Source organism: Sebastes fasciatus, chromosome 20 (genome assembly GCF_043250625.1).
Source record: "Sebastes fasciatus isolate fSebFas1 chromosome 20, fSebFas1.pri, whole genome shotgun sequence".
NCBI lineage: Eukaryota > Metazoa > Chordata > Actinopteri > Perciformes > Sebastidae > Sebastes > Sebastes fasciatus.
Window position 1 is genome coordinate 4317576 of NC_133814.1, and position 26166 is coordinate 4343741.

Sequence of the window (26166 nt, forward strand, 5' to 3'; positions counted from 1 at the left end):
GCTGCTAAACCTGCTGTAGGCCGAATGTTTTTGGCATCATTGGGAAAAAATTTCATAATAACCTCTCAGTAAAAAAGCTAGACTTCTGCACCTCCTCATGGCTCGGTTTTCAAGCTTTACAAAATCTAAGCCGTGATGGAAGACTTTAACCAATCACAGATCATTTCAGAGAGAGAGAGAGCGTACCTATTGGCTGTGCTCCGGCTGGTGGGCGGTGCTTGGTAATACCTCAACTTAATCTCAACATGGCTGCCGGGTCACAAACTTTCTCTTTTAACAGCAAAACAGTACACTACAAGATGTTTCTGAAAACATCTGAGGAGAGAAATAGGCATTACTGTAACAGAATATTGATTCATATTTGATCAGCGCTGCCTTGTTTGACCGTTTGATCGGAGTTTGCGAGTGATTGACAGCTGCTCAGAGACGGCAAGGCTCCAGCTCGGCTCTGATTGGTTGTTTTCCTCCGGTCTGTGAAATCTTGCAAAAGCCATTAGGAGCACCGGAGGACACCGGAGGAACATGATTTTTTTTCCCCGATTACCCGTCTCATGCACTACTGTCAGGATATAGTGACCGTTTTATATAAATAACTTTTTTTAAATCATATTTGCTTTATTTCTACCCACTACAGCTTTAATCACACACACACACACACACACACACACACATGCACACAAAAAAAAACCACATGCAGTTATCATTTTAAAATGGTCTGGGGCATCCTGATACAGTTTATACAGCCATTTCATAGAGAATCTCAGTGTGAATACCAAAGAGAGAATGCATTCTCATAAATCACTGGATGGATGAAATGATCTACTATGAGCTACAAAGTCAAATTTCCTTCTGGAGATATTGAACATGTTCTATGCATCGCTTATACAACAGGCAGCAACAACTTGTCCTCTCCCCAGTTTTCTGCACTACTGTTACTCATTCACGTTGTTCACATGTGCCTGGGAAACTTGTCTATTGGCTGCTACTGGCTGGGCCTGGTCTCTTCTCATTAGTCACACATTTCCTCGGAGAAAAACATTGCTAGATAAACTTTAACGTTTCAAACCTTGCCAGCAGAGTCTGTTGTGATCACTTCGCATGATCTGCATGCAAAATAGACGCCTGTTCATGCACACTCACACACACTAACACATACACACCCTCCTGCTGCCTCCCCTCTGTTGACTGGGTATACGGAGTGATGGACTGAGGGCATTTCCGAACAGCGATGGACAAAGATGGTGCAGGAGCTGAGACTCTGCCTGGAATCTTGGAGATGACTCACTGCAATGACCGACCTAGAAACCAGAACTTGCCAAATGGTCCTAATGTACTGTCATATTCGTGTTCATTTGAATCGATGTCTGGATGTATTCAACAACACGACAAATGACAATAAACATGTTTGCTTCGGAGGCAGATGCGAAGATAATTTGCGCGTGGTGCATGCAAGGACACGAACGCGTTTGTTTACATGCATGGAAATGAGCCGGGCTCTATAAATTGGCACAAATGTGTCTGAAGTCACGTGTCTTTACTATGTAACTGCATTTATATGTCCTCGTTAGGAAACAGCACGTGTGTGCATGTATATTTCTCCTGTATCCCCAACTCAAAAATGATCCCCTAAACTAAAGATTTGGTGTGTTGCTTACGGTATGTATGCTAACTTATTAAATTCTATTCTATTCTATTGTATACCCACGAGTCTCCCCTTTACAGACATGCCCACTTTATGATAATCACATGCAGTTTGGGGCAAGTCATAGTCAAGTCAGCACACTGACACACTGACAGCTGTTGTTGCCTGTTGGGCTGCAGTTTACCATGTTGTGATTTTAAATATTTCTTATGCTAAATGCAGTACCTGTGAGGGTTTCTGGACAATATTTGTCATTGTTTTGTGTTGTAAACTGATTTCCAATAATAAATATATGCGTATGTTTGCATAAAGCCCACTCCCATGTTGATAAGAGTATTAAATACTTGACAAGTCTCCCTTTAAGGTACATTTTGATCAGATAAAAAAATGTGCGATTCATTTGCAATTAATCGCGATTAAATATTTTAATCGATTGACTGCCCTACCATGTAAACCATTTTAGTTAAGCGCGTTACTATACTAAGAATGCATCCAATTTGATACCAAACCATGTGATAGTTGTTGAAATATTTTCACGCAAAACCATACATTTTTACCTCATGGTGGAGGGAAAGTCAGGGGATCGACAAAGTCATTACAATACATTCTCTGGGAACCATGAATATCCTCCTGTACCTCTGTCCCAAACCAATCCATCAAATAGTTGTTGAGATATTTCAGTCTGGACCAAAGTCCACATACGTTTACATTATGTTTGTGACTTTAAGTGACTTAAAGACCCTAAAAAAATTCTATAACATTAAATATTCATGACTAAATTCATTCATGACTAAAGAAGCAACAACAACCATCAAAATTGAAGCGTCTTTGGGTATTAATTGAGAGTTTTACACTCACAAATGTAATTTGCTTCATCAGGACTGTGTGGGTGTGGTTTGATCAGATTGGATGTGAGACTGACCAAACAACCCACCAACTCATTCGATTTTGATTTGAATATTGCCAAATTCTGAGCCTCGCCCACTTCAAACCAATGAGAAGAGCACTGAGAACAAAAGAAAAACAGAAATTTCTTAATTGAAATAACCAAAACTGTTCTAACTTTGACCGAAAAAAGTGTGTCCATGTAGGGTTCCATCCCTCTTAGTAAGGAGGTGATTGAGAAAATACATTTTCAGGTTCTTTTGAAAAGTACTACGCCAATTTAGTGTTGGGGGATTTGCAGAAGACGGTTTACAACAGAAAAAATCGAAGCAGCAGAGGCCCAGATATACTGACTCAAATGTGGGTCAAGCTTCATCCTACACTTTCCATGATGCAACTCTCTTTCAAGTCTTTATAACGCCACACAAAACCTGTAGCTGGGATTACTCTGTCATTAAAAGTCTTATTGCTAACATTTTTATGTAGATGATTATTTAAAAAAATTATAATAATACACCCACCTAGCTTTTAGAATAAAAGTATGGTTTTCCTGAAAAAAAATATTATGATTGTGAATTAATCATTTAAAAAAATGTGGAGGGTCCAAAATTAATGTTTTGTTTATCTCCGTGGAAGATATCTGACATTTGGTTCCCACTTTTAACAAGGCTTGTGAACTAATAGAAAAATGATGTTGGTATCACGTGATATCTCTGGGTTGTCAGTTGGTGTGGAAAAAAAGGATAAATGGAGGTACAGTAAGTGCCTGGCAACGACTTGTTGTGAAGTAAATGCAATGGAACGAGGGAGGGTGAATGTGAAATGTCGTGGCTGAATGTTATCCATGTTATCAATAGCACCGTTAAACAACTGTTTTCATAGATTGAGTACTACTTCTTGTGACAAAAAAACAAATACCTCGACATGTAAAATCACTGGACTGCCCCTTTAATATTTGACACTGTGTTTGCTACCCACCCAGGAAGGTTCCAGTGAATCCCAAAGCCAGAAAGCTGCCAACCACCAGCACAGTGCCCAGAACGATGAGGGCTACCCCAGCGTAGAAAACATCAGTCCTGTCCATCACCTCCCACTTGGCCTGGGCCTTCATCGCCACCGTCATACTGCAGAAAAAAACAAATCACGACAACCTTTATTTAACCAGTGTATTAATGTACACTCTCTTGGTTTGATTACAGCAGTAGTGCAAAGGGCATGGACCGCAGCATACCGAAAGACCTTTACTGTGGATTCACCTGGTAAAAAGTGAGTGAGAGATAAAATGTGTACAATGAAAGAAATGTAGAGAAGCCTTGGACTCTGAATTATATAAGAAGACTGTTGTGTTGACCTACTTCCATCAGAATGTATTCATTGCTGAAGTTAAGTAACGCTGAGGAACATCACGTGTCATGGCCATGCTGATATAAGATCAAATAATAAATGGAATAGAATACCTTCTCCAAACGGAGTCTAACCAAGTCAGAGATTTTATTGTAGCAGAATTTGTGTGAATCAGAAAAATCCCTTCTAGATGCAAACATCTTTTTGAAGCATTGTAATGTTTTTATTAAAGCATTGTGTACACTGTAAATCACACCCAATTGAAATACTCTGAACTCTCCATGAACATCACAAACTAGATAATTGTGAATTTGGCCGTTTGTAATAATTGTTCAGTCAGAGAAGAGAGAGAAGAGTCATCTGGATTTACTCTGTGCATTGTATTTAAAATTTCCAGTTTTCCAAACATTTCCAATAACTCCAGAGCGTTATCAAGTCCAAAAAATAGATTTAATAATTTCCAAAATACACAACATGTTCTACCAAAATATTCTGCTTCAACACAAATTTGTTGGCGTTTAAGCCTTTAAAAAATTACATTTTCACTGCGCTTTGCACTTCCACTCGCTGCACACAAAGGACACACCTGTAGCCTATTAACGGGCAGTCTAGCAACAATCAAACAAAACTTACGAGGTATATTCATTAAAGAAAATTGATTTAATAAAAAAGATTGGCTTGTTTAATACGATGTCAGAATTTTGTTCGAGGATTGTTTTTCAGGGGGATGTCATCATAAAATATGACATTTGAAGCTTCATCCAAAAACCTCAATAAGAGCTTTAAATGTCAAAAATATGATATTTCGTAGTTTACAGCCCTAATTAAAATACAACGCAGCAGGTTTCATTTTTGGAGCGATTTGAGTGGAGCGACTTTGAGCTGGGGAGCAAAGGGAATGAACAGCTCAGTGAGCTAGCCACACAACTTCCATTCACATGATGGGTATTGAATGAAGTACTCTATTGGCATCGGTATCACTTTAAGGGTACTGGTATTGGTACTGGCATAGTTATTCTTTAAACGATATCCAGCCCCAGTGGAAGTGCAGAAGTGTGAGAGATTGAAATTCAAGTCTATTTTTAAACCACCAGTCACGGGCCATCAGTGCAAAGATGCAACATCTCCCCAGGTTTCATCAGGCTTGAACGCCGTCACTCTGGGATCAACAGACTCTGAGATATCATGACATCAATGCATGGAAGTACATCCACAGGGGAGTCGTCAATGACCACTTACTGTTCATAAACTGTTTAATGATAGTAGAGAGTGGAGTCACACTTTCATTTCGTTCGTGAGGGTCAAAAAGAGACTTCCAGTCATTTGTTGACTCACTCATTGGGTCCACTTATGTTTGTTTTTACACCTCAGAGCCAATGTGTGTGGCTTCATCTTAATTTGAACTGTGGCACCTTTAATTGGCTTTACACAGGAAGTCTCGGTGCATCAAATATCCTGGTAGCCCGCAGAAGCAGCAGTCATTACAGACACGATAAAGCACTTCCTTTCCCAACACAATCTGTTCTAATGCATCGACTGTGTGTGTGTGTGTGTGTGCGTGTACTCCTTGTTAGCGAGAGTGCTTTTAACTTTCCCTGACGTCACACTCAAATGTAGCCGGCACTGACTGATGATTTGAGGGTTGTGTGGTCTTCAAGTAAAAGCATTTTCATTTTCTATCCGCTCTGTTATCTTACGATGTTTGGGGTGAAGAGTTTCTGGAAGGGTGAGGGTCTGGCTGTAAAAGGTTCTCAGTTTGGTTTATAGCGTTGCCTGTGTATAACAGATGGTACTTACAGAGCGCTGACACAGAAGATAAATTTGTATTAAGATGTAACAATTGATTTAAACCTTGGTGAGTCAGTTCAGTTTTGTTTAGCAGTTCAGAACAGCGCTACTTGAAATATGGTGGTACCAAATAAGTATCTCGGCCTTGTTCCAGCACTGCTGCATAGTTTGGAAGAAGTGGGAGCATTTTTACAAAAGCTCATGGTTTTAAAGACTATCCTAACACACTGAAATGAAGGCAAACTGGAAGGTAATTCAATGTAAAAATGTGAAGAAAAGTAGGTAAAGTTATCATTGTCTTCACTAATGCCTCAGCTGCCCCTCTCCCACTGGACAAGAAAAACATTAACACCCACTAACACTTGCCTTTAGTCGGAAGGGTTGCAATCAGCATTGATTCCCGGGACAAATGACTCGGGTCATTTATCGGCCCCAGCTCCGATCGGCAGTGATGGAAACATGACACCCGGGTAGACACGCAAATTTTTGTCCCTTTTCCAGCGCGATGCTATCTGATGCACGTTGAAGTGAATATAAATATAATTAACAAAATCAACAGGGATTTGGACGATTACTGTAATTTATTAATGAACAAAAGATACAATTACTATGCTCTCCTCAAAGCCACCAGACTCCATTGACAGAAACAGTCATTGTACCTCGCTAATCGTCGTAAAACACACTTCATTTCATACCCTGGACTTTTAACCCCCAAAAGGAACAGCAAGACCACACTGTCAACCATCATACCAAATTTGAAGTTCCTAAGTTCAATAGTTTTCGATTTCTGCTCTGGAAACAAAAGTGTGACACGTGAACAGACGGAAGGACGGATGGACGGAAGGACGGACGGACGGAAGGACGGACACATGGAGCACTATATACCCCTGACTACGTTGTCGCAAAACTCACTTAAAATGTTAAATATTTATGTTGCAGAAAAACGTGATCTACGGGCCTAACCTTTAGTTCATACTACAATATGCAAGAATGCAAGATCAATTATATAAAAACACACCTATTTTACCAGCAGGAATCCCACATTGTAGCTCCAACATTAATGCCCCATTCTGGCTAATTGAGACCCCATTGATTTGATATATTTACCCAAATGATTTTTTGGGGAATTGCATACACTTCTGCATAATAAATTGTCAACTAAATCTTCAGAATTAATATACTGGAGCAGTTAGGGAGAGCTTTTTGAAAACTGTGTTTGGTGTTTTGTTCCTTTCATTCTTTTTGGATGATAATTTAAGTTCTTCAAATTTGGAGAAAGTGCAGCTTAAAGACCAATAATACTAGTTATTGCATATTTTTGTTGGCCTTCTGTAGGCTCTTCATTTTGCATTTTACGTTTTTCTAAATTTTGTTAAGGCTGTCCCGCAGTCTTTAAATGTAACTAGGAGTTTAAAAGTTTAGTATTTGCAATGTTGAAAGGGTTTGTAAATTATAATGGAACACACACACAGTGCAGTCGTGTATGTGCATTAACATACCCTGTGCGGTCCGAATGTGGTGTACTTCCTGTAGACAAAAATGGCCCCCAAATCAAAACAAAGTTTGGGGTATATAAGAGAAAACTGGGTTACGGGGTCGGTCATGTGAGTCTTATGGTGTTCTCTCTTTGTCAAAGGGAGCAGGAAGTGTAATGTGATGCGGCTTGTTGTTACGCCACGTCACACACAAAGAGCGACCGCTGGGCTCTCTATGAAGTAAGGTGGCCTGGCGCGGCACACTGCTGGGATTTGGATTGGAATAGAGATGGGAAAGGAAAGGAGGTCTGGGTGGATGGAGACGTGGGAAGGGGGTTAGTGGGTATGAGGGACTGACCGCTGTGATGTACTGTTACGACTGGTGACGAGTGACTGCTGATGTAGCGCACTCTGTAGTTTCTAGAAATAAAAGAAAACTTTATTTTGGAAACTAGCAATATGGTCATTGATGCATGCTTTATGTCATTGCATTTTACTTGATTGTTTTGATGGTATAACGTAGCATATTTTTGTGTGATATTTGTGCCTTTAGTGTCTGTGCATTCAAGGGTGATGGTAACAGATAACAGGGAATGAAAAGACCCACGACTGTCAAAGCCATACATCTGCAATCTTTTCAGAATATGAAATGGAAAGTGTGATTATAGAGAAAGACGACGAGAAGGATGAGAAGGAGGAGGAAGTAAGTGAGGGTCAGAGAGGGAAGGTTTGGTGTGGGAGTTAGACAAAGTCCCTTTCATAATGAGCTGCTTTACAGCCGACAAAAGAAAAGCAAGGCTGGTGATTTCACATAACCACACTTCAGTGTTCTGATCCGGTGTGGTTGTTTCTATACATTCAGACATGAAAACATTGGGTATGCAGTTGTCCAAATCCATCGTTTTCCAAATCCATCGTTTAATGTGACCAATGTATCCGCATACAACGGTACGTATGATATCTTAGGAAATCACATTTTTTGTGAGTTTTCCTAAGAATATCCAGCAACACATGAAAAATGTCCAGTGACGTGTCGGTTTCCGCTTGTTACATGCATACAGTCTTTTCAAAAACAACTTCTGTCTTCACAGGAAACAACTTGGTTCGGTTTAGGCTACAAAACTACTTGGTTAGGTTTAGGAAAAGATTGTGGTTTGGGTTAACAAAAAAAAAATACCGAAGTGGCGCTACTTGAGTACAGAAATTCGGTGACAAATGAGTCAACATTTGGGTTAAAATAACGATGAAAATGGCGTTACTTAAGTAAAGAATTTACGTGACAAATAAGTAAATGTTTGGGTTAAAATAACTACCGAAGTTATGTGAAAAAAAATCTACGTTGACTTCTAGTTTCACACAGGATACAAACGGCGGTCTCCTGGGTGAAAGTCCGGTGTTTTTTGACCCAACCTTCCACCACGACCTCCTCCCTACGCTGCGTTTGTCGCTTTTATACTTCCTGGTTCACGATTATGTGGGTCTCCAGTTCAACTCTGAAATAAGCTTAATAGCACTACTTCTACTTGAGTAGAAAACTTTATCTTTTGTATGTTTTATTCCTTTTCCTATTTCAATGACGAAGAAAAGTGTCAAAGTTTAAAACGTGATACATTTCCGCTTGCAGTCGAGTTGTAGTAGGTTAGCTATGGCCGAGTGCCCACACACACATTTGTAAACACCATCACTTCTGACATTCCAAACTAATACAGTAGCTTGACCTATTTTCTCCTCTGGCACCGCAGTTTACAACACAACCATACTGCGACCTCCGCCACAGTGCATGTATTTCTTTTTTTATTATATTCGGACAAAAGCAGATGCCTGAAAAATTCTTTCTAGTACTGATGCAATTGAAAGGCACAAACGACCTTTCTACTCCCTTGCAATGGATTCTATGGTTGCCATGGTCACACATAGTGCCACGGCGACAAGTTGAAAAAGTTGAACCATCGTAAACTCCAAATGCAGCGGCAAAGAGCTGTGCGTAACCATCATGGATGGATAAAGAGAACTGGATGTTAGCATTTTACTAAAAAAAAACTGCTGTGCCTTAGTACAGCCTCACAGAGCTGCATGACTGAGACTCTTAAAGCTTAGTTCATAGGGTCTGTAATGATGACAAACTAGCAAAAGTACGCTATATCTAAAATATTAGCCAACCGAAAAACCCAGCCCAGTGTTGCCATCTCTTTTCCATTGAAATTAGCTAGCAGCACTAGCCTCCAAAAGTCCCCAAATCTAGCAAGAAAGTCGCCAAGTCGCCAACACTGACAGTCTGTTCCTTCAGGCCTCCCTTTAAAGCCACTCCCCCAAAATTATCATTATGAACGTTCACATATGATAATCAATGTAAACAACGAACATGGCTATTGTTAGTACCATAGACTGTATATAAAGATGGACATCCTCCCAGAAGTGAAATCAAAATATCCCGAATACGGGAGCTGCCATCTTGAGATTTATGACTTATATTGCAGCCAGCCACCAGGGGGCAATCCAGATGTTTTGGCTTCACTTTAAGGGAGCTGTCATGTCGTCCATCTTTATATACAGTCGATTGTTAGTACTCACAGCTGTCAAGCAAGCAGCTTTTGGAAGACTCCGGTGATGCACAAGGAGTGCACAGGCAGAGTGTTCGCAGGTAGGCAGGTAAGTTAAACAGGCAGGTAGTACGTCAAATCATTTAAATCGGTCCAAATTGAAATGATTGGACGGCCTTATTACAGTATGCTACAGCCACAGATATACTGGATTGTCCTTTTTTTGGTCAGAGCATTTGATTTATTGAGTGCTGTCGGGATGTAATGAGAATTCAACAAATATAACAAAAATCATTTTGAAGAACATTACCAACCCCATCTTTAAGACACTGGGATACTTTAATGCAAACAGCTACGCACATGTGCTTCTATCTTTTTACATGGTACAATCAGGGGTCCTTTAATTTGATCATCATTAGCCTGTGCCATAGCAGTTGCAAATCTTCCTGGGCGTTATATTTAGCTGAACAACAAGAAAAAGACGGAAAAAAGAAAATGGTGTGCACAACCACACCATGGATGTGGATTACAGTACATACACAGACCCCCTTTACACCTTGCATTAAAATGCGTCACATATCCAGATTGTAATTAATGCATTTTGGGTGCATTTAAACCTGTACTCTCATGTGATCAAGCACTATCTGATTGCAATCTGATCACCCAAAACACATTTAAATGCCAGGTGTTAAGGGGGTACAAAAAACAAGCATCCAGTTTGCTTTTCTAGTGCATGGGTGGTAATTGGCATGCTTGCAGTGCGCACAGTTTCCAAACACTAATTACATTTCTAAATTTGGCTTTTGAGACGTTCTTTTTTTAGCTTTTTATATTTCCTGAGCATAAACACAGGCAGTAACATTTTTACATTTAACACTTCTAAATGTGGAAACCCCAATCCTCCTGTCTCATTAGGTTTCCTGTTAATAGCAAGAGTGGCAATTAAACACACACACAGTTAATTAAAAAATTGACTTGAAGCCCTTGGAGGTTTCATTATTATTATTGAACACAGTCAGCGGAGGGCGTAACAGCTGTGTGCTTAGAAGATAACAATGCACACTCTGTATCCACTACGTGTCGAGAAGACTATGAATCTGTAGCGGAGCTATAAAAAGAAGTGGCTGTCAGTCAGCTAATCAGCACGCCTGTGAATCACTCAATGTATAATAAGTAAGTCAATTAGGTAGACAGATAAGCAGCACAGCAACGAAGCTGTAAGTTAATTAGTCTGCTGGTCAATCAGTCTGTCCGTTAGTTGGGTTTGGAAACTAATATGTTTTTTCCAGAGGACCGCTGTAGGTGTTATATGGTAGCAGAGCCAACTGCTATTGAGTCTTCTTTTTTTAAGTACAGTATTGCTGAGTTAATTTTTCTTGCACTTTTTAAGGTTTGCATTTAAATTTAGATGTACTTATAAAATGACAATAAAGATATATTCTATTCTATTCTATTCTATCTCTCAGTACTTTTCTAGTTTGTAACAGATCAGCCCCACTGTTGACCGGTAGTAATGTAAATGTAAATTTTTCTGCCGACGCTTCACATTAAAGTTGTTCCCGAGCCAACGACTTGGAGGCTTCCTTGTGAAGGAATTACAGGAAATGTTATGTGGATTTTGGATTATTGCAGGAAATAAACTCTGAGGCAAACAAATGTTTATGATACTTTCACGTTTTGTTCAGCAAGATAATTTTCATAATTTAACACCACTTTTATGATTTTTGAAGCGTGAATGCAATCGCCAGAAGTAAAAAGCTGAAATTACGCTATAAAAAAAATACACCACGGTCACATGACTTCAATAATGTCACCACCACTAAGATAAAGGCAGACTAGTGGTCAACGTGTAGACATTTTGTCGTCTCATTTAGTCACTTGTGAGACTTGTCAAAAACTTACGCGAGACTGGCTGCCCGACGACCTCTTCTAACCTTAACCATTCAAGGTCAATGCCTAACTTTAATATTAAAGGTCAATGCCTAACCTTAACCATTTGAGGCCAATGCCTAACCTTAACCATTCAAGGTCTATGCCTAACTTTAATATTAAAGGTCAATGCCTAACCTTAACCATTCGAGGTCAATGCCTAACCTTAACTATTCAAGGTCAATGCCTAACCTTTACCATTCAAGGTCAATGGCTAACCTTAACAATCAGAGGTCAATGCCTAACTTTACTCATTGAAGGTCAATGCCTAACCTTAGCTATACAAGGTCAATGCCTAACCTTAACCATTCAAGGTCAATGCCTAACCTTAACCATTCAAGGTCAATGCCTATCCTTAACTATTCAAGGTTAATACCTTAACAGTCTTGCAAGAGTTTCACAATTTGTGTTACCTTCTAGACTGGACCCAAAATGCTACAAAACCCATGAGAATGTGAGGAAGGGTAAAATAACACCCACAGCGAGCTTTTGGATTAAGAGCTGTATAGAACAAAAGGCTCTTACTGCTGTTTGTGCAACTCAGCGCATCACGAAGGTTAACATCTTTTACCTTGCCAAGCTTTCCTGTGGAAAACCATTTGCACCATGCCAGCACAGCTGGGACGGTTGCAGTTGCTCAAGGCTCAGTGCGACTACCCATCTTCATTGATGGTGTTATGCATCAGTCTAGTCAAGAGGTACTTGTGTTTTGTATTTCTTTTGAGCATCTTTCTCTTCTTCTTCTCTTTCTTCTTTAACTTTTTCTCTTTTCCTGAGTATATTGTCCAAGCAATTATTGCTATTTCTCAACCATTACATTGCAATAGTGAAACTAAAACGCATTTTAAACACCATACAGCTTATTTCAAAGGGTTACTTCCACAACAATTGTAGCCATTGTTCGCCTCATTCATAACTCCTGTTCCTAACACATCTGAGTAAATGAATTGCTTTGTACTACTACTATTTTTAGTTCCTCATGTTGCACTGTGTGCTTTGATAAATATTCTCGTCAGAAGCACAAGAGAAAACTGGCAAGACAATTTATCACTTCGAAGCAGCTTGTTCCAAAAGCGTTGTTGCCCGGCAACAGACATCCTTTTAGAGGGGGAAAAAAAAACAATAATCTTCTGGCACTGGCATACTGTCTAAGCATGGTTTTGTAGAATGCAGAGGGTGCTTTGTCACCATTTTGATCCACAGTGGGAGTTGTGGGAGTGTGTACTTGCACTGGGTGCTGTATGATGGCAGGCGTGGGGTGACACTGGCACGTATAGAACCGTGGGATTAGGATGGGAGGGAGGAAGAAAAGAGCAGCAGTGGAGAGAGGAAAAAAGGACACAGAGGTGGAAAAAGAGGAAAAAATATAATAAACACAGGTTGAAAGAGAAAAAAGAGTGAGTCCTGCATGCTAGAAACTGAACAGAAAGGTTGATACAAGTTGCTCAGCTGGGTGCGGTGTTTAGCATCAACAGGAAACTGGAAACAAAACTGGGTTACTGAGAGAAAAGTTGTATAACACAGGACTTTAATCTGCATTTTATGTTGTGAGTCAACGGGTTGGAGCGGGCGCTAAACACTGCTCTACATTCAATATGATTGCACCTTGAGGCTACCAGTCGTCTCCCCATAATTCAAGCTAAAGTTTTATAGTGAATCATAAAAATGATGTGTTAATCCAAACATTTGAATAACATTTGAATTGATCAAAACTGAGCTAATCTGGATGGAAATGAAGAGCATAAAAACATGACCTGAATTGAGCGGAATGAGCAGAAAAGTGTGTGCTTGTTCACCTGTGACTGCGGTACACGTTGAGCAGAACGATGGCAAAGCCCATGCAGTAACAGCCCAGGTAGGGGCTACCAAAGAGCCCGGAGAGCGTCCGCGTACGATGCTCCCATCTCGCCACCTGGCAAATGACAGAGAGACAGAAAACAAAGGTCATGAGATGATGGAGTTATCCTTAAAAATCCCATCATGTAGTTATCAAAATTGCGCGGGGGTTAGTCTCCTCAGAAGGGAACAGTCCAGAAAACAAATGACAGGAAACAAACTGCATCGGCAAAAAGTATGTCGGTATATGGATGGATTGAAAAACTCATTGGCTTGCAACCTAAAATGACTTTGTGGCAAAGTTTGAAATGATGGTTTAGTTACTTCAGGTATAAATCTGCATTTACCCCTTATAAAATAACTTATAAAGTAAATTAGGGTTGCACAATTAATCAAAATTTCATCAAGATCACAATATGGCCTACTACAATTTTCAAATCGCAGGATGAGGAGGAAATCACAATATTTGTTGGAGGTGAAATATGTGTCAAAATACCATTTTAGGTTAAATATTGTGGTGCTGTAGAGATGTCCTGGCCTACACATATTCTAAAGACTAAAAGAAACATCTTTGTTTTGTACGGATTAGGGATGTACCGATACAACTTCTTCAGTCCCGATATCGATATTGATACCTGGGCTTTGGGTATCGGCCGATACTGAATACCGATCCGATACCTGTGTTTAATTAATAAGCGGTATGCCTCACTGTGTGGAAGTGACTGGGATCATTCCTTTATGTGTAAAAGAAACATCAGGCTTGACCTAAACATCACCTTCCTAACTTTGTAAACAAATAAATACATAGATATACATTTTATGGTTATCCATTATTAAAATAATAAATTGGAAACCAAAATCTTCAATATTAACAGGAATTACATTCATTGCAAACCTTTTTTATTGCAGCAATAAATTGGTCAAAACCTAACCAGGAATTAAAATTCCAGTGTATAATATAAACTGGAAAAAGAAAGTTCGGAAACTTGTGTTTGGTGGATTATTTCTCTGTTGTTACAATGCTAACTGGCATTGTATTTTACATCGTTGGAAAGCCTGTTTATTTACCTTCACAATGATGTCCAACTTGTAAGGATCATGCATGTGTGGGATGAGCAGCACAGCTGACTATGTGAGGAGCGCCCAAGAAAAATTTGCCAAAATGCTCTGCCAATGGTAAACAGTGTATTCTCCTGTTGGTATTGACTCTTGTTTTGAGTTGTTTGGTGGATTGGATGATTGAACTCTCTATCAGTAACAAGGAACAAACAAGACATATTGGCTATTTTACACTTTATTCATTTAATACACCGGCAGGAGCCTCAGTATTAGTGGAAGATCCATACGCAGCCACAACAGCCTGGCACCTCCTCCTCATGCTGGTCACCAACCTGGTCACACGTTTCTGTGGGATGGCGTTCCATTCCTCAACCAGGATTCGTTGCAGGTCAGCCAGCGTGGTTGTGTTGGTCACTCTAACACGTACAAGCTGATCCCACAAGTATTGAATTGGGTTGAGGTCTGGACTCTTGGCAGGCCGTTCCATTCTCTCTACTCCCACATAGTGGAGGTAGTCTGTGATAACCCTGGCTCTGTGGGGGCGAGCGTTGTCATCTTGGAGGATGAAGTTAGGTGCCAGATTGTGGAGATATGGGATCACCACTGGCTGCAGAATCTCATCCCGATATCTCACTGCATTGAGATGGCCTTCAATGATGACAAGCCTCGTTTTGCCAGTGAGGGAGATGCCGCCCCACACCATGACACTGCCCCCACCAAAAGCTGTTACTCCATCGGTGCAACAATCAGCATAGCGTTCTCCGCGTCGTCTCCATACTTTCACCCTGCCATCCGACTTTGGCAGACAGAACCTGGACTCATCACTGAACATGACATTCCCCCACATTTTCAGGTTCCATTGTCTGTGTTGTCGACACCAGCGCAAATGGGCCTGACGGTGAAGGGCAGTCATTGCAGGCTTCCTGGTAGCCTTATGAGAATACACTTTTTACCATTGGCAGAGCATTTTGGCAAATTTTTCTTGGGTGCTACCCACATAATCAGCTGTGCTGCTCATCCCACAAATGCATGATCCTTACAAGTTGGACATCATTGTGAAGGTAAATAAACAGGCTTTCCAACAATGTAAAATACAATGCCAATTAGCATTGTAACAACAGAGAAATAATCCACCAAACACAAGTTTCCGAACTTTTTTTCCCCAGTATATATAGTACATAAACATAGCTGCCTCGATTGGTTAGCTTGTTTCCGTGCTTCTGTGACTTTGGTGAATCTGAATTAAACATTAAAACACAAAAGTCACACAATAACACAAACAAACTAACCGATCGAGGCAGTGGTAGAGCAGCAACTCCCGTGTTCTGCGAGGTAAAATTACTGTTTGTGTCAAAGGAGTCTGGTGGCTGTGAAGAGAGCATAAATGGATATGAGGGCTTCAGTTGCCTGTCGGAAAGGGCTGTCTGACAGCAAGGTAATGTGGTGGCGATATTCTAAATATAGCACACACTTAAACTGCCATTGATTTTTTTAGGTGGCTAAAATACGTTTTGCTGCTGCCCCCGTCCACAGCAGTACATTGCTTTGCTTCCTTGCTGCTTCTACTGTATATAATACACTGACCATGGATAAGTACCTCATACAACCCCACTTCAAAAAATCTGAACTATCTCTTTAAAGTCTTTTGTTATTAGATTGACATCATTTTGTTGTTGCCTCTACGCTTTCTTTCTCAAACCTCACAATGAGTAAAGAGCCAGTATGCCATTATTCACTGCTTACGTGACTGCTTACTTTCACTTACCTCCAAAAGATGGTTGTTTTGATGCTTTGACTAAAAGTGCTTGACCTATTCTTTTGAAACCTTGGCTGGTTGTGGACTTTTCTAATGTTCTTTTTTTCCCTCACAATGACGGAGGAGTTTGTGATTCAGGCATTAATTTCCGTTCCTTTCCCACTACTTGAAAATGTCAGAAACAATGTATTCCAACATTTCGTGAACGGTAATAGCTTTAATATTATTAAAGCACTTTTTCTTCCTGAGCCTGTAATCACCTCCATCGTCCCTCAGCTTTTAGGGAAAAGTTAGTGTTTAATGTAGTGGTTGGTGTAATGATGTCTTCATCATTTTAAGCATTGCTCTATCATCAGTGGTAGCATTGATTAGCGAAACACAGAGTAAAATAGGGACAGCAAACAGAATGAGATGCTATAATTGAAATATATTTCAAACTAGACAGCTCAGAATCCATTGGGGACACCGTGTTCAGACAGCAAGCATGTCTGAAAGTACCATTGAGTCTTTTTTGTCTGTTTCAGCGGGGCATTATGCCTCCAAAATTAGTAAAAAACTGAATGAAAGCAGGACTCCATCAAGAAAACAAGCTCCATATAAACATGTTTTCAATCATGATTCTTGTGTTATATGAACATAAGGGCCCTACCAAGGGCCTTCCATCAGAGTGCTGGATATAAAGGTTATTGCTTACTGATGTTTAACATGTTTATTTTGAGCAGAGTTCTTGATGGATCTGCTCTTTTTTTTTGCACTTCATGAGATTTGTTTCCCTTATTTGCTTTTCAAATCGGATCTTATAGTGCCACATGATGATTTACAAGTGATTGGATTTGTGGATTTGGACCACACAATCACTTCCAGGGTCTACACCAGAAGTGGTTGGAAATCGTCTGCTTCATTTTCTGTGTTAATCTGTTTTCTACTGCTATTTATACTCATACGTATATGTTTAAGTTTAGCTGCATACAAAATATATGAAATAAGAGAATATTTTCACCATGTACCTAAATTAATAAAATAATAAACCATGATTTGTATTTGAAACCAATCTTAAAGGAACAGTGTGTGTGTGTAGTATTGGGGGAATCCGTTGGCAGAAATGGAATATAGTATTAACTAGAATGGCCCAAAATGGTTATTTTTGTTTATGTTGAGATCAACTGTACGTAGCGGGGCATCGTAAAAACACTTCATTTAAACTGGACAGAAACAAAATAAAACTCACCTAAACCGTCGTCGTTACTCTTTCCAACAATAACCAAGTGTGCTTTGGTCGACCTCAACTGTAATTTCACAGAGTTTAATGTGAAAAACGCTGGATCTGCAGTCGTCAATCCTACACACTGCATCTTTAAGATACTTAGCCATTGACAAAAACGAGCCATTATACGGTAGCTCATTGGGTCATATTGCATTTTTTTTTAAAGGATGTGTATGCAATGGGAAGAGGTCAAAATGAAAATAAAGTTGGTTTGTCTGTGAAAAAATAACAATTGACCAAACAAACAAAAAAATCTAAAAACCTCTCGTGTCATTTTGCATGCACTTTTGAGACGGTCCCTAACTTCAGCTCTTCAGTTTAAAGACATCCCAGGGGCCAGGCCTTAAAGGGTAACTACGCCCAATTTCAAAATTCATACATGTTATTCCTATGATGTAGAGCTCCTATGATGTGACTCAAACTTGTGATGTCATCGGGTATAAAGTGTGGAACCGCTCCATTGACAATGAATGGAGAAAGATGTTAAGAGATGACGCTGAGAGCACCGAGGGAAATGTTCTGAGTATATGGGAACATTTTCTGTTTCAGATCTGAGAACACTACAATACAAAAAAACTCATTTGGGTTTAAAAAAAGAAAACAAACAAAATCAGCCTCCCATTCATTGTCTGTGAAGCAGCTCCAGACTTTATACCTTATGACGTCACAAGTTCAAGACTTACTTCTTTGGTTTCTGGCTTTGAGAGAGAGTAGCTCATGTTCACAAATATTTATTGACCTTTACTAGGTCGTGGAAATAACCTATTGGAATTCTTAATTTAGGTGGTGTTCCCCTTTAATACTGCATCTTAAGGTAAAAATAGCACCTACGGTGCATCATTCAAGCTTCATCCTGCACTGCATAGCAAATATGATCAAAACCGATGAAAAATCATTGAAGATGAACCTCGCTGAATATTGAACGTGTAGCAAATTGTCAACCAGATACTGTTTGTGTCTGCTCAGAGGGAATCATCTGCTCATAATGTTCTTATTTGTGTACATCCCTATAAGACAGCTGGTACATAAGCGCTAACCAGGCTGCTGTATTCTCCAGCTGGAGCTCCTAATTGATGTTTGTTTACAGTTTTCAGCTCTCCGAGTTGCACCGTGCACATCGCACAGGAACTGAGTGACCACTGTTGACCTCACGCTTAAAATAGAAACTACTCAACTATCGTTTATGCAACATAAAAAGCGTTTGACCCGTCTATCCATATGGCGAACCCATCTCTTTACTGACTGAAAGAGTTGCTGCTGGACTGACAAGCGAACTCCAAGTTACATACTGTCAGACTGTGGGCTGAAGAAGTGCATAGATGGACTCTAAAACAGCGAAAGAAAAGGACACAAATGTTGCCATGGCAACACCTTTTCTATGTTCAGGAGAGGATAGATAGATGGAAATGAATAAAGGTGAGAGGAAACAAACTGTATAAAGGGAAAAAAAAGGTGTTGGTGGTTAATAGGAGGGCTTTAGCGACTGCAGAACTACACCTACTCAAATGCAGAGTTTGACTGTTAGTCACTAAGCAGCCTGTGGCAATGATGGGAGGTTAAGCTCCGCGCTCAAGTGCAATCGGAGGTAGTTGATGAAGCTTTGTTTTAAAAGTAAAAAACAAAGCTTTTTACTTTGATGAAGAGATAAACCCATGGGTACTTTAGTGGCTGCCTTTGGATCTTTAGAATAACGGACATCGTCGGTGTCCTTTTCCATGTTCCTCTGCCCCCCCCCCACCCACTGCGTTTTCATTGCAGCTGTGCCAGCCGCCTCTTCCCTAATGTCTCTTTCATCCCTATTTCTTCTCCGTCTCCATGCCAAGGGAAGAAGACGGCTGTGTAATTAAAGCACAACAATTTAAGCTCTTCTCTGACTCACACTGAGGTTACGTCCAAATGTTGATCACATTGGAGTCTGTGCTCTGTAGGAGACACTGGAACACGGCGAGCCAGAGAGAAACAGAACGTTAGCAATAACAATGGGGGGGAATAATGGTAAGGAATTAGCCTCGCAGGTAAAATGAGCTTGTGCAGGGATGATAAGATGACGGAATGCATTTTAATGCTGTAGCATTTTAAATGTGAGACGTGATATATACATATATACCTCATCATCATCACTTTGCTTATTCATAGAGCATGGTTGCGCAGGTGTTTCTTGATGAACCACTCGGTGAGCAAGGACACTAAAAATACTCAGGTGTTCTGCAGACGGACTACTGATGTCGTTATCAAATCATCAATGAAGCCGTGGAAATAACAGAAGGCGGGGATGAGGAGAGTACAGGGAGTGGCGCCAGCTTGGCAGAACTAGCAGCTCTCCAGGACAAATTCAATCAAAGCTTAGGTAATCGGCTCCTCCTGCGTCCCCCCATCAGCCCACTTAACTCTGAGATGCAAGCACTTGAATGGGCTTGAATGCAGCACATTAGGAAGACATCTGAGAGGAAGGGACTTCTGACTTCTGATGTTCCTTAATGGGAGAACATCTAAGCAGCAAAAACGGGAAAATAAAGCTAAAAGCACCTTCATCCTCACTTCATCACACCCTTATCCACACGCCAAGAATACACTCACTGACTTCATACAATGTCTGAAAACAACCCGGTCTCACTCCGTCGGCATTGGAAACCAACGCATGGAGGCAACCTTTAGCAAAAGTATGTGATGAACCTGGCTTTCAACTAACTCCAATGTAAACCCACCCGCGGCGTTATTCAACAGTCGGAGAAAGTGACGTAGTATTAATAGCGTGAGAGTCCGTTCAGGGCGGGCAGGAAGGGTCAAACAAACAGGACTTTCATCCAGGAGACCGGTGTTCGTGTCCCGTGTAAAACCAAAAGTAACGTTGGCATATTTTGTCACGTCAGTCTTTAGTCATGTGACTCGTCGGTTTGGTCAGTTCCTTGAGTCCCGTGATTCGCTTGTGTCATCAGTCCCGTGAGTCTCGTAAGTCGTTAGTCACGTGACTCGTCAGTATCGTCAGCCCCGTGACTCACGTAAGTCGTCAGTCCCGTGAGTCGTTAGTCACGTGAGTCATTAGTTACGTGAGTCATTAGTATCGTCAGCCCCGTGAGTCACGTGAGTTGCTCGAAGTTTACACCAACCACGACCGTTTTCTAACCCTACCTAAGTGGTTGTGTTGCCTAAACCTAACTTTCTGTGAAAGCGGGAGTTTATTTTGAAAGGACACTATGCATGTAACGAGTATGTAACGTATTTCTACACGCCGTCCCTGGTCCGTCCAAAAGTAACGCAAAAGGGGTAGCCCGTGCGTCGGTCTCCGATGCCGAGGGGCCCTGACCAAGCAGTGGTATTTGACGAGTTGGGAGTGAGAATGTGTCGGTGAAAAGGGTACTTCAGTGTACCTTGAGTTTAAGTAACGTTCAGCCCCTCCAGTGTAAAAGTCTCCAGCTTGGACTGTGACTCTATCAGCCTGATCAAAAGCTGCAGGTGGGTCCGTTATATCAATGTACAGCTGTGTTCCACGACTTGCCACCAGGCACGAATGCAGACACACGCACAGCCAACAATTGCATTAATGCGAGGATGTGTGCTGTCCTGGAGGAGAAAGAGAACAAGAACATGATCGGATCACATGCACATCGGCGACACCCTGATTAAACCCTCTTCAATTCAGAAAACACTGATTTAGTATTTAATTTGTCTGGGGATTTATGGACATTTTGTCAACAGCAGATACTGGGAGCACATGTTCTTCCAACAAAACAAAGCCCCCACGCTAGCAGTGTGGCTCTCAGGATGGCACAGTTGTCTGCCAGTCGATTGGTCCGGACTGAAAACTCAACAAATATTGGATGGATTACCGTGAATTTTTTAAAATTTTGCAGACATTCATAGTCCCCAAAGGATGAAGCCTACTAACTAGTGATCTCCTGACTTTTACCTCTTGCGCCTCCAGCCAGGTCAAAGCTTTACCATGAGGTTGACAGTTTTATTTTTGTGATATGTCTCATCAACTATTGGATGAGTTGCTTTGTACAAACATTCATGATGCCAGAGGATAGGGGTGGGACTCACCAGAGGCCCTTCGATATGATATTATCAGAATTATTAAGTCACAATATGATCTTATTGCGATTTTAAACATTTTGTGATATGCTGAGAAAAGACATATTGTGATATATTACAAACTATGCAGTTCTGTCATCTTATAAGATACAATTTTCACTCTGTTCATCTCAGTGTTTTCATTCACATATCTTGAGGTCAGAGGTCCAGGGACCCCTTTTAAAGGTCCCATATCGTGCTCATTTTCAGGTTCTTACTTGTATTTTGTGTTTCTACTAGAACATGTTTACATGCTGTAATGTTAAAAAAACAACTTTATTTTCCTCATACTGTCTGCCTGAATATACCTGTATTTGCCCTCTGCCTGAAACGCTCCGTTTTAGTGCATTTCAACGAAATTGCAACAGAATTGCGTTGCTAGGCAACCGTTTGGGTCCATGTTTATTTCCTGTCAGCTGATGTTATTTACATACACTGCAACAGGAAATAAACTGGGACACATTTAGAATGTTTACGTTTAAAACCGTGTAATGGTCTAAATATTGTATATTTATGGCATCACAAATGGTCAGAAATCCTAACGGCTTGTTTCAAAAGCACAATTTCTAAATACGGGCTGTGTGTCTTTCTCCGTATATTGAGCGTTATGATAGTTTAACAGTATTTATATGGCACTTAAACCTGCTTTATACTAAAAAAGACTTGTAAATCTCACTTTTTACAATATGGGACCTTTAAAACGGCCATGCCAGTTTTTCCTCGTCGAAATTTAGCGGAACTTTGGAGCCTTATTTAGCATTGTTCCTGACAATCTAACCTGTATAACCAGTAGTATTCACTAGTTTTAAGAGACTTAGCCCGCTACAATCTTTGAAAGATAGAATAGCAGCACGGACAATCATGTTCCCCTTTTGGATGAACTGACTTCTCAATTAGCACCATCGTCAGATCATTTCAGTTTCAATGTGTCCAATAGTTTGGTCTATGACCAAATACCTGCAAAACGAATGACATCCCCATCAGATGTACGTTTAGTCAGTGCTAATTAGCAAATGTTAGCATGCCAACACAATGGTGACCATGGTGACCATGGTAAACATCATCATTCCATCATACCACAATGTTCACTTGTACACAAGAAATACAAATTTTATAGGCACATCAATCTGAAGGTTGATTCAATTTTACTGGTTTGGTAAAAAAAGCAGTAAATACGTCATCTTGCTCCAATAACCATTGTTTGATTCTGCCCTTAAATAATCCCTTTGGTGTCAGTTAAAGCCTAACGAGATTATGATCTCTGTTATGACTGTATCCATTCCATCTCCAGGCAGGAGCAGAAGGTCAAACCTATTATATCATCCTGATTATGTCACTAAAAATGATTCAGTTGAAATTGTTTCAGGCTGCGAAATCGCAAAATTAATACAGGCAGATTAGTCAAGATTATGGACCCAAATGCTCTCCCTGTAGCAATTTTCCGGGGACATCAAATTGAACTAGGCCAAATAAAGATACATGAAAGGAAATCAGCGTTGGACACTCGCACTTAACGACACACTTAACTGGTCAGGCAAAAGGTGACGTGCCCCATCAATTAATGCACCTGGTCCCTGGTTTTCTGCTCGTCGTTTCGAACAAGAAACAACGTGGCGGCCTGTTGAACACTTTCTGTCATTCTGTCTAAACAATCCACCAAAATCCACTTCAGAGAATATTTAAGGGGGAGAAATAAGGCTATGCCACTGCTGAATCTTGTTTCATTTTAAAACTAGATTGTCTAGTTTGACAGCTTGGTCCAAGTTTCGTGTTTCCGGACGCGTCACGCTTGACGGGCTCATTTGCATAAAGGACTGTTTCCCGCCTTTTTTTTTTGAAAGAGCAACACACACGCAATGGCGTTTCTGAACCAAAACTTTGTTTCATAAATCCGTTTCATATCAGCCCTGTCTCACGCTTGCAGAAACGCAATGGCAAGTGGTTAGCGTTGTGAAACAATTGGTTAGGTTTAGGCAACAAAACTACTTGGTTATGGTTAGAAAAAAGCTCATGGTTTGTGTTCAAATAATAATGTAATAGCTTAAAAATGTAACGTAACAATGTAACAAAACCACTAAAGTTAAATTTAGGTAAGAACTACATGGTTAGGCTTAAAGATACTATGTTTGTACAGTGAAAATGACACTGAATGTTGTGAACACGGAACATGAACAAACAGCTGATAGTAAAGTGATTAATTGCACTTTAATTAATTTGCACTTAATCATGATTAACTATGCCAATCATGCAGTTAATTGCAATTAAATATTTTAATCGACTGACAGCCCTAAATATAATACACTTACAAAACAGGACAAATTAGGAATACAGGACTCTCGCTAATGAATACCTGGTTCAAATAAAGGCCTGACTCTCTGGAGTAGAGGTAAATAATTGAGGCCGCTATTTGGAAAAATGATGGTAAATTAATGTTCTATTGTTTTTAGTTTTTTATAAATTGGCAGGCAGTAAGCCAACACACGTTCGTTTTTGTGTTTCTTTTGTTTGTGTTCTTTTTCGCTTAAAGAACATGTTGAAACTTCCCCAGAACACGCCGTCTGCCTTTAAGAACATTTCAGAACAGTCAAATCCTTGGGGACTAATTTGAAGCCAATTTTTTTGAAAAATAATAATCATGTAACGCTTCTACAACTTGTGTCCTTCAACATGAACAGCACATCCGAGTTGTGAAGTATGAAATGTGTTTAACGAGCAACAGATTTCTTAGTGATAACCAATGTGGGAAAAAAAAAAAAAAACTTGACATAGTTCATAATGCCCACGGGTATGACTCACACACACACACATACACACATACAAACATTAGCCTACAACCCGTGGGTACATCTGAGGTCAGATCACAGCTGCAATCAGTGTAATTGAGTCCAATGAATAAAAACATGAAATGTTTGATTAATGAAATGAACTGATGTTCTTCACTGAAGTCATGAATATCTATCTGAATGTCTCTTACCTGACTGAACCAGATAACAACATTGATCATACTGTTATCTTTCTGTTATCTTCAATATCACAGTCAATGAGGTCACGCTGCATTAAAGGAGACATACTGTATTATGCTCATTTTCAGGTTCATTCTTTTATTTTGGGTGGCTGCTAGAACATGTTCACATGCTTTAATGTTTTAAAAAACACTATTTTTCTCATACTGTCTGCCTGCATACACCTGTATTCACCCTCTGTCTGAAACGCTCCGTTTTAGCGCCTGTCTCTTTAAGAGCCCCCGTCCCGTAAAAAAACCCCAGTCTGCTCTGATTGGTCAGTGTTTCCGGTCTTCTGCATCTGCTCTGCCTGCTGCCGGGGAACCACTGTAACAAAGGCTATAGCTGCACTTCTACAGTGAACATCGCCACAATAACTGCTTTCAAAACAAAACTTCACAACCGCACATGTTCCAGCGGGAATCTGATCCAAAATCGGGGAGAAATTAACAACCACAGCTACCAAGACTACAGGTGACATTTGCTTCAAGTAAATACTGCTAATTATAAGTCACATAATATAAGCTTACTATTTATGCATAAACTCTGTAAAACGTGATAATAACACGTTAACACAAATTTGTTTTAACGCCACTAATTTCTTTCACGCATTAATAAAAATTGAGATTTTTAGGTTGTAGCGGGCTCAGTTTTTAAGCTAGAGTTATGTAAGGAATCCATCGGTACCAACCATGTCATACTAGCTTGTTGTGAGAGAGGCTAAATAATGCTCCAAATTTACGCTAAATTTTGGGGAGGATGATATCAAAACATCCCTATTGGATGCTGATTAACAATGCTTGATTGTGATTGGTGCATAGCACAGGCAGATAGAGAGATGGTCTGCGCTGCCTCAGTGTGTCATACTAACTTGTCGGGAAGGAGGCTAAATAACCCTCCAAAGTTAGACGACATTTTGGCAGGGAATAACTTGCATGGCCCTTTTCACACGGGTCTCTTGACCTCTGACCTCAAGATACTGTATGTGAATGAAAATGGGTTCTATGGGTACCCACGAGTCTCCCCTTTACAGACATGCTTTATGATAATCACATGCACTTTTTGGGCAAGTCATAGTCAAGTCAGCACACTGACACACTGACAGCTGTTGTTGCCTGTTGGGCTGCAGTTTGACATGTTATGATTTCAGCATATTTTTATGCTAAATGCAGTCCCTGTGAGGGTTTCTGGACAATATCTGTCATTGTTTTGTGTTAATTGATTTCCAATAATAAATATATACATACATTTGTATAAAGCAGCATATTTGCCCACTCCCATGTTGATAATGGTATTAAATACTTGACAAATCTCTCTTTAAGATACATTTTGAACAGATGAACAAATGTTTAATTAATTTGCGATTAATCATGTTTAAATATTTTAATCGATTGACAGTCTTAAAAAATAGTAAAAGCCATTCAAACTTTTCGATTAGGAAACATAATTTGATAGAAACAAAGTACAATATGTACAAAAGCCCTAGAATTTTGCAATTAGGGTAGATAATTTGACAGATTATTAAATGAAAAATGAAATACAGTTATGTAACAACAATTATAGTTACAATTACCT

General features: G+C 40.0%; 1 protein-coding gene across 1 annotated transcript in view; it reads right to left on the reverse strand.

Moving 5' to 3' along the window:
- Positions 1–26166, reverse strand: part of pemt (phosphatidylethanolamine N-methyltransferase) — a 75553-nt gene that overhangs the window by 20501 nt on the left and 28886 nt on the right. The window contains exons 3-4 of the mRNA XM_074620237.1: positions 13400–13515; positions 3506–3651 (exon numbers count right to left, since the gene is read on the reverse strand). Of these exons, the coding sequence (XP_074476338.1) occupies positions 3506–3651; positions 13400–13515 (262 nt within the window). The remainder of the gene's footprint in view (positions 1–3505; positions 3652–13399; positions 13516–26166) is intronic.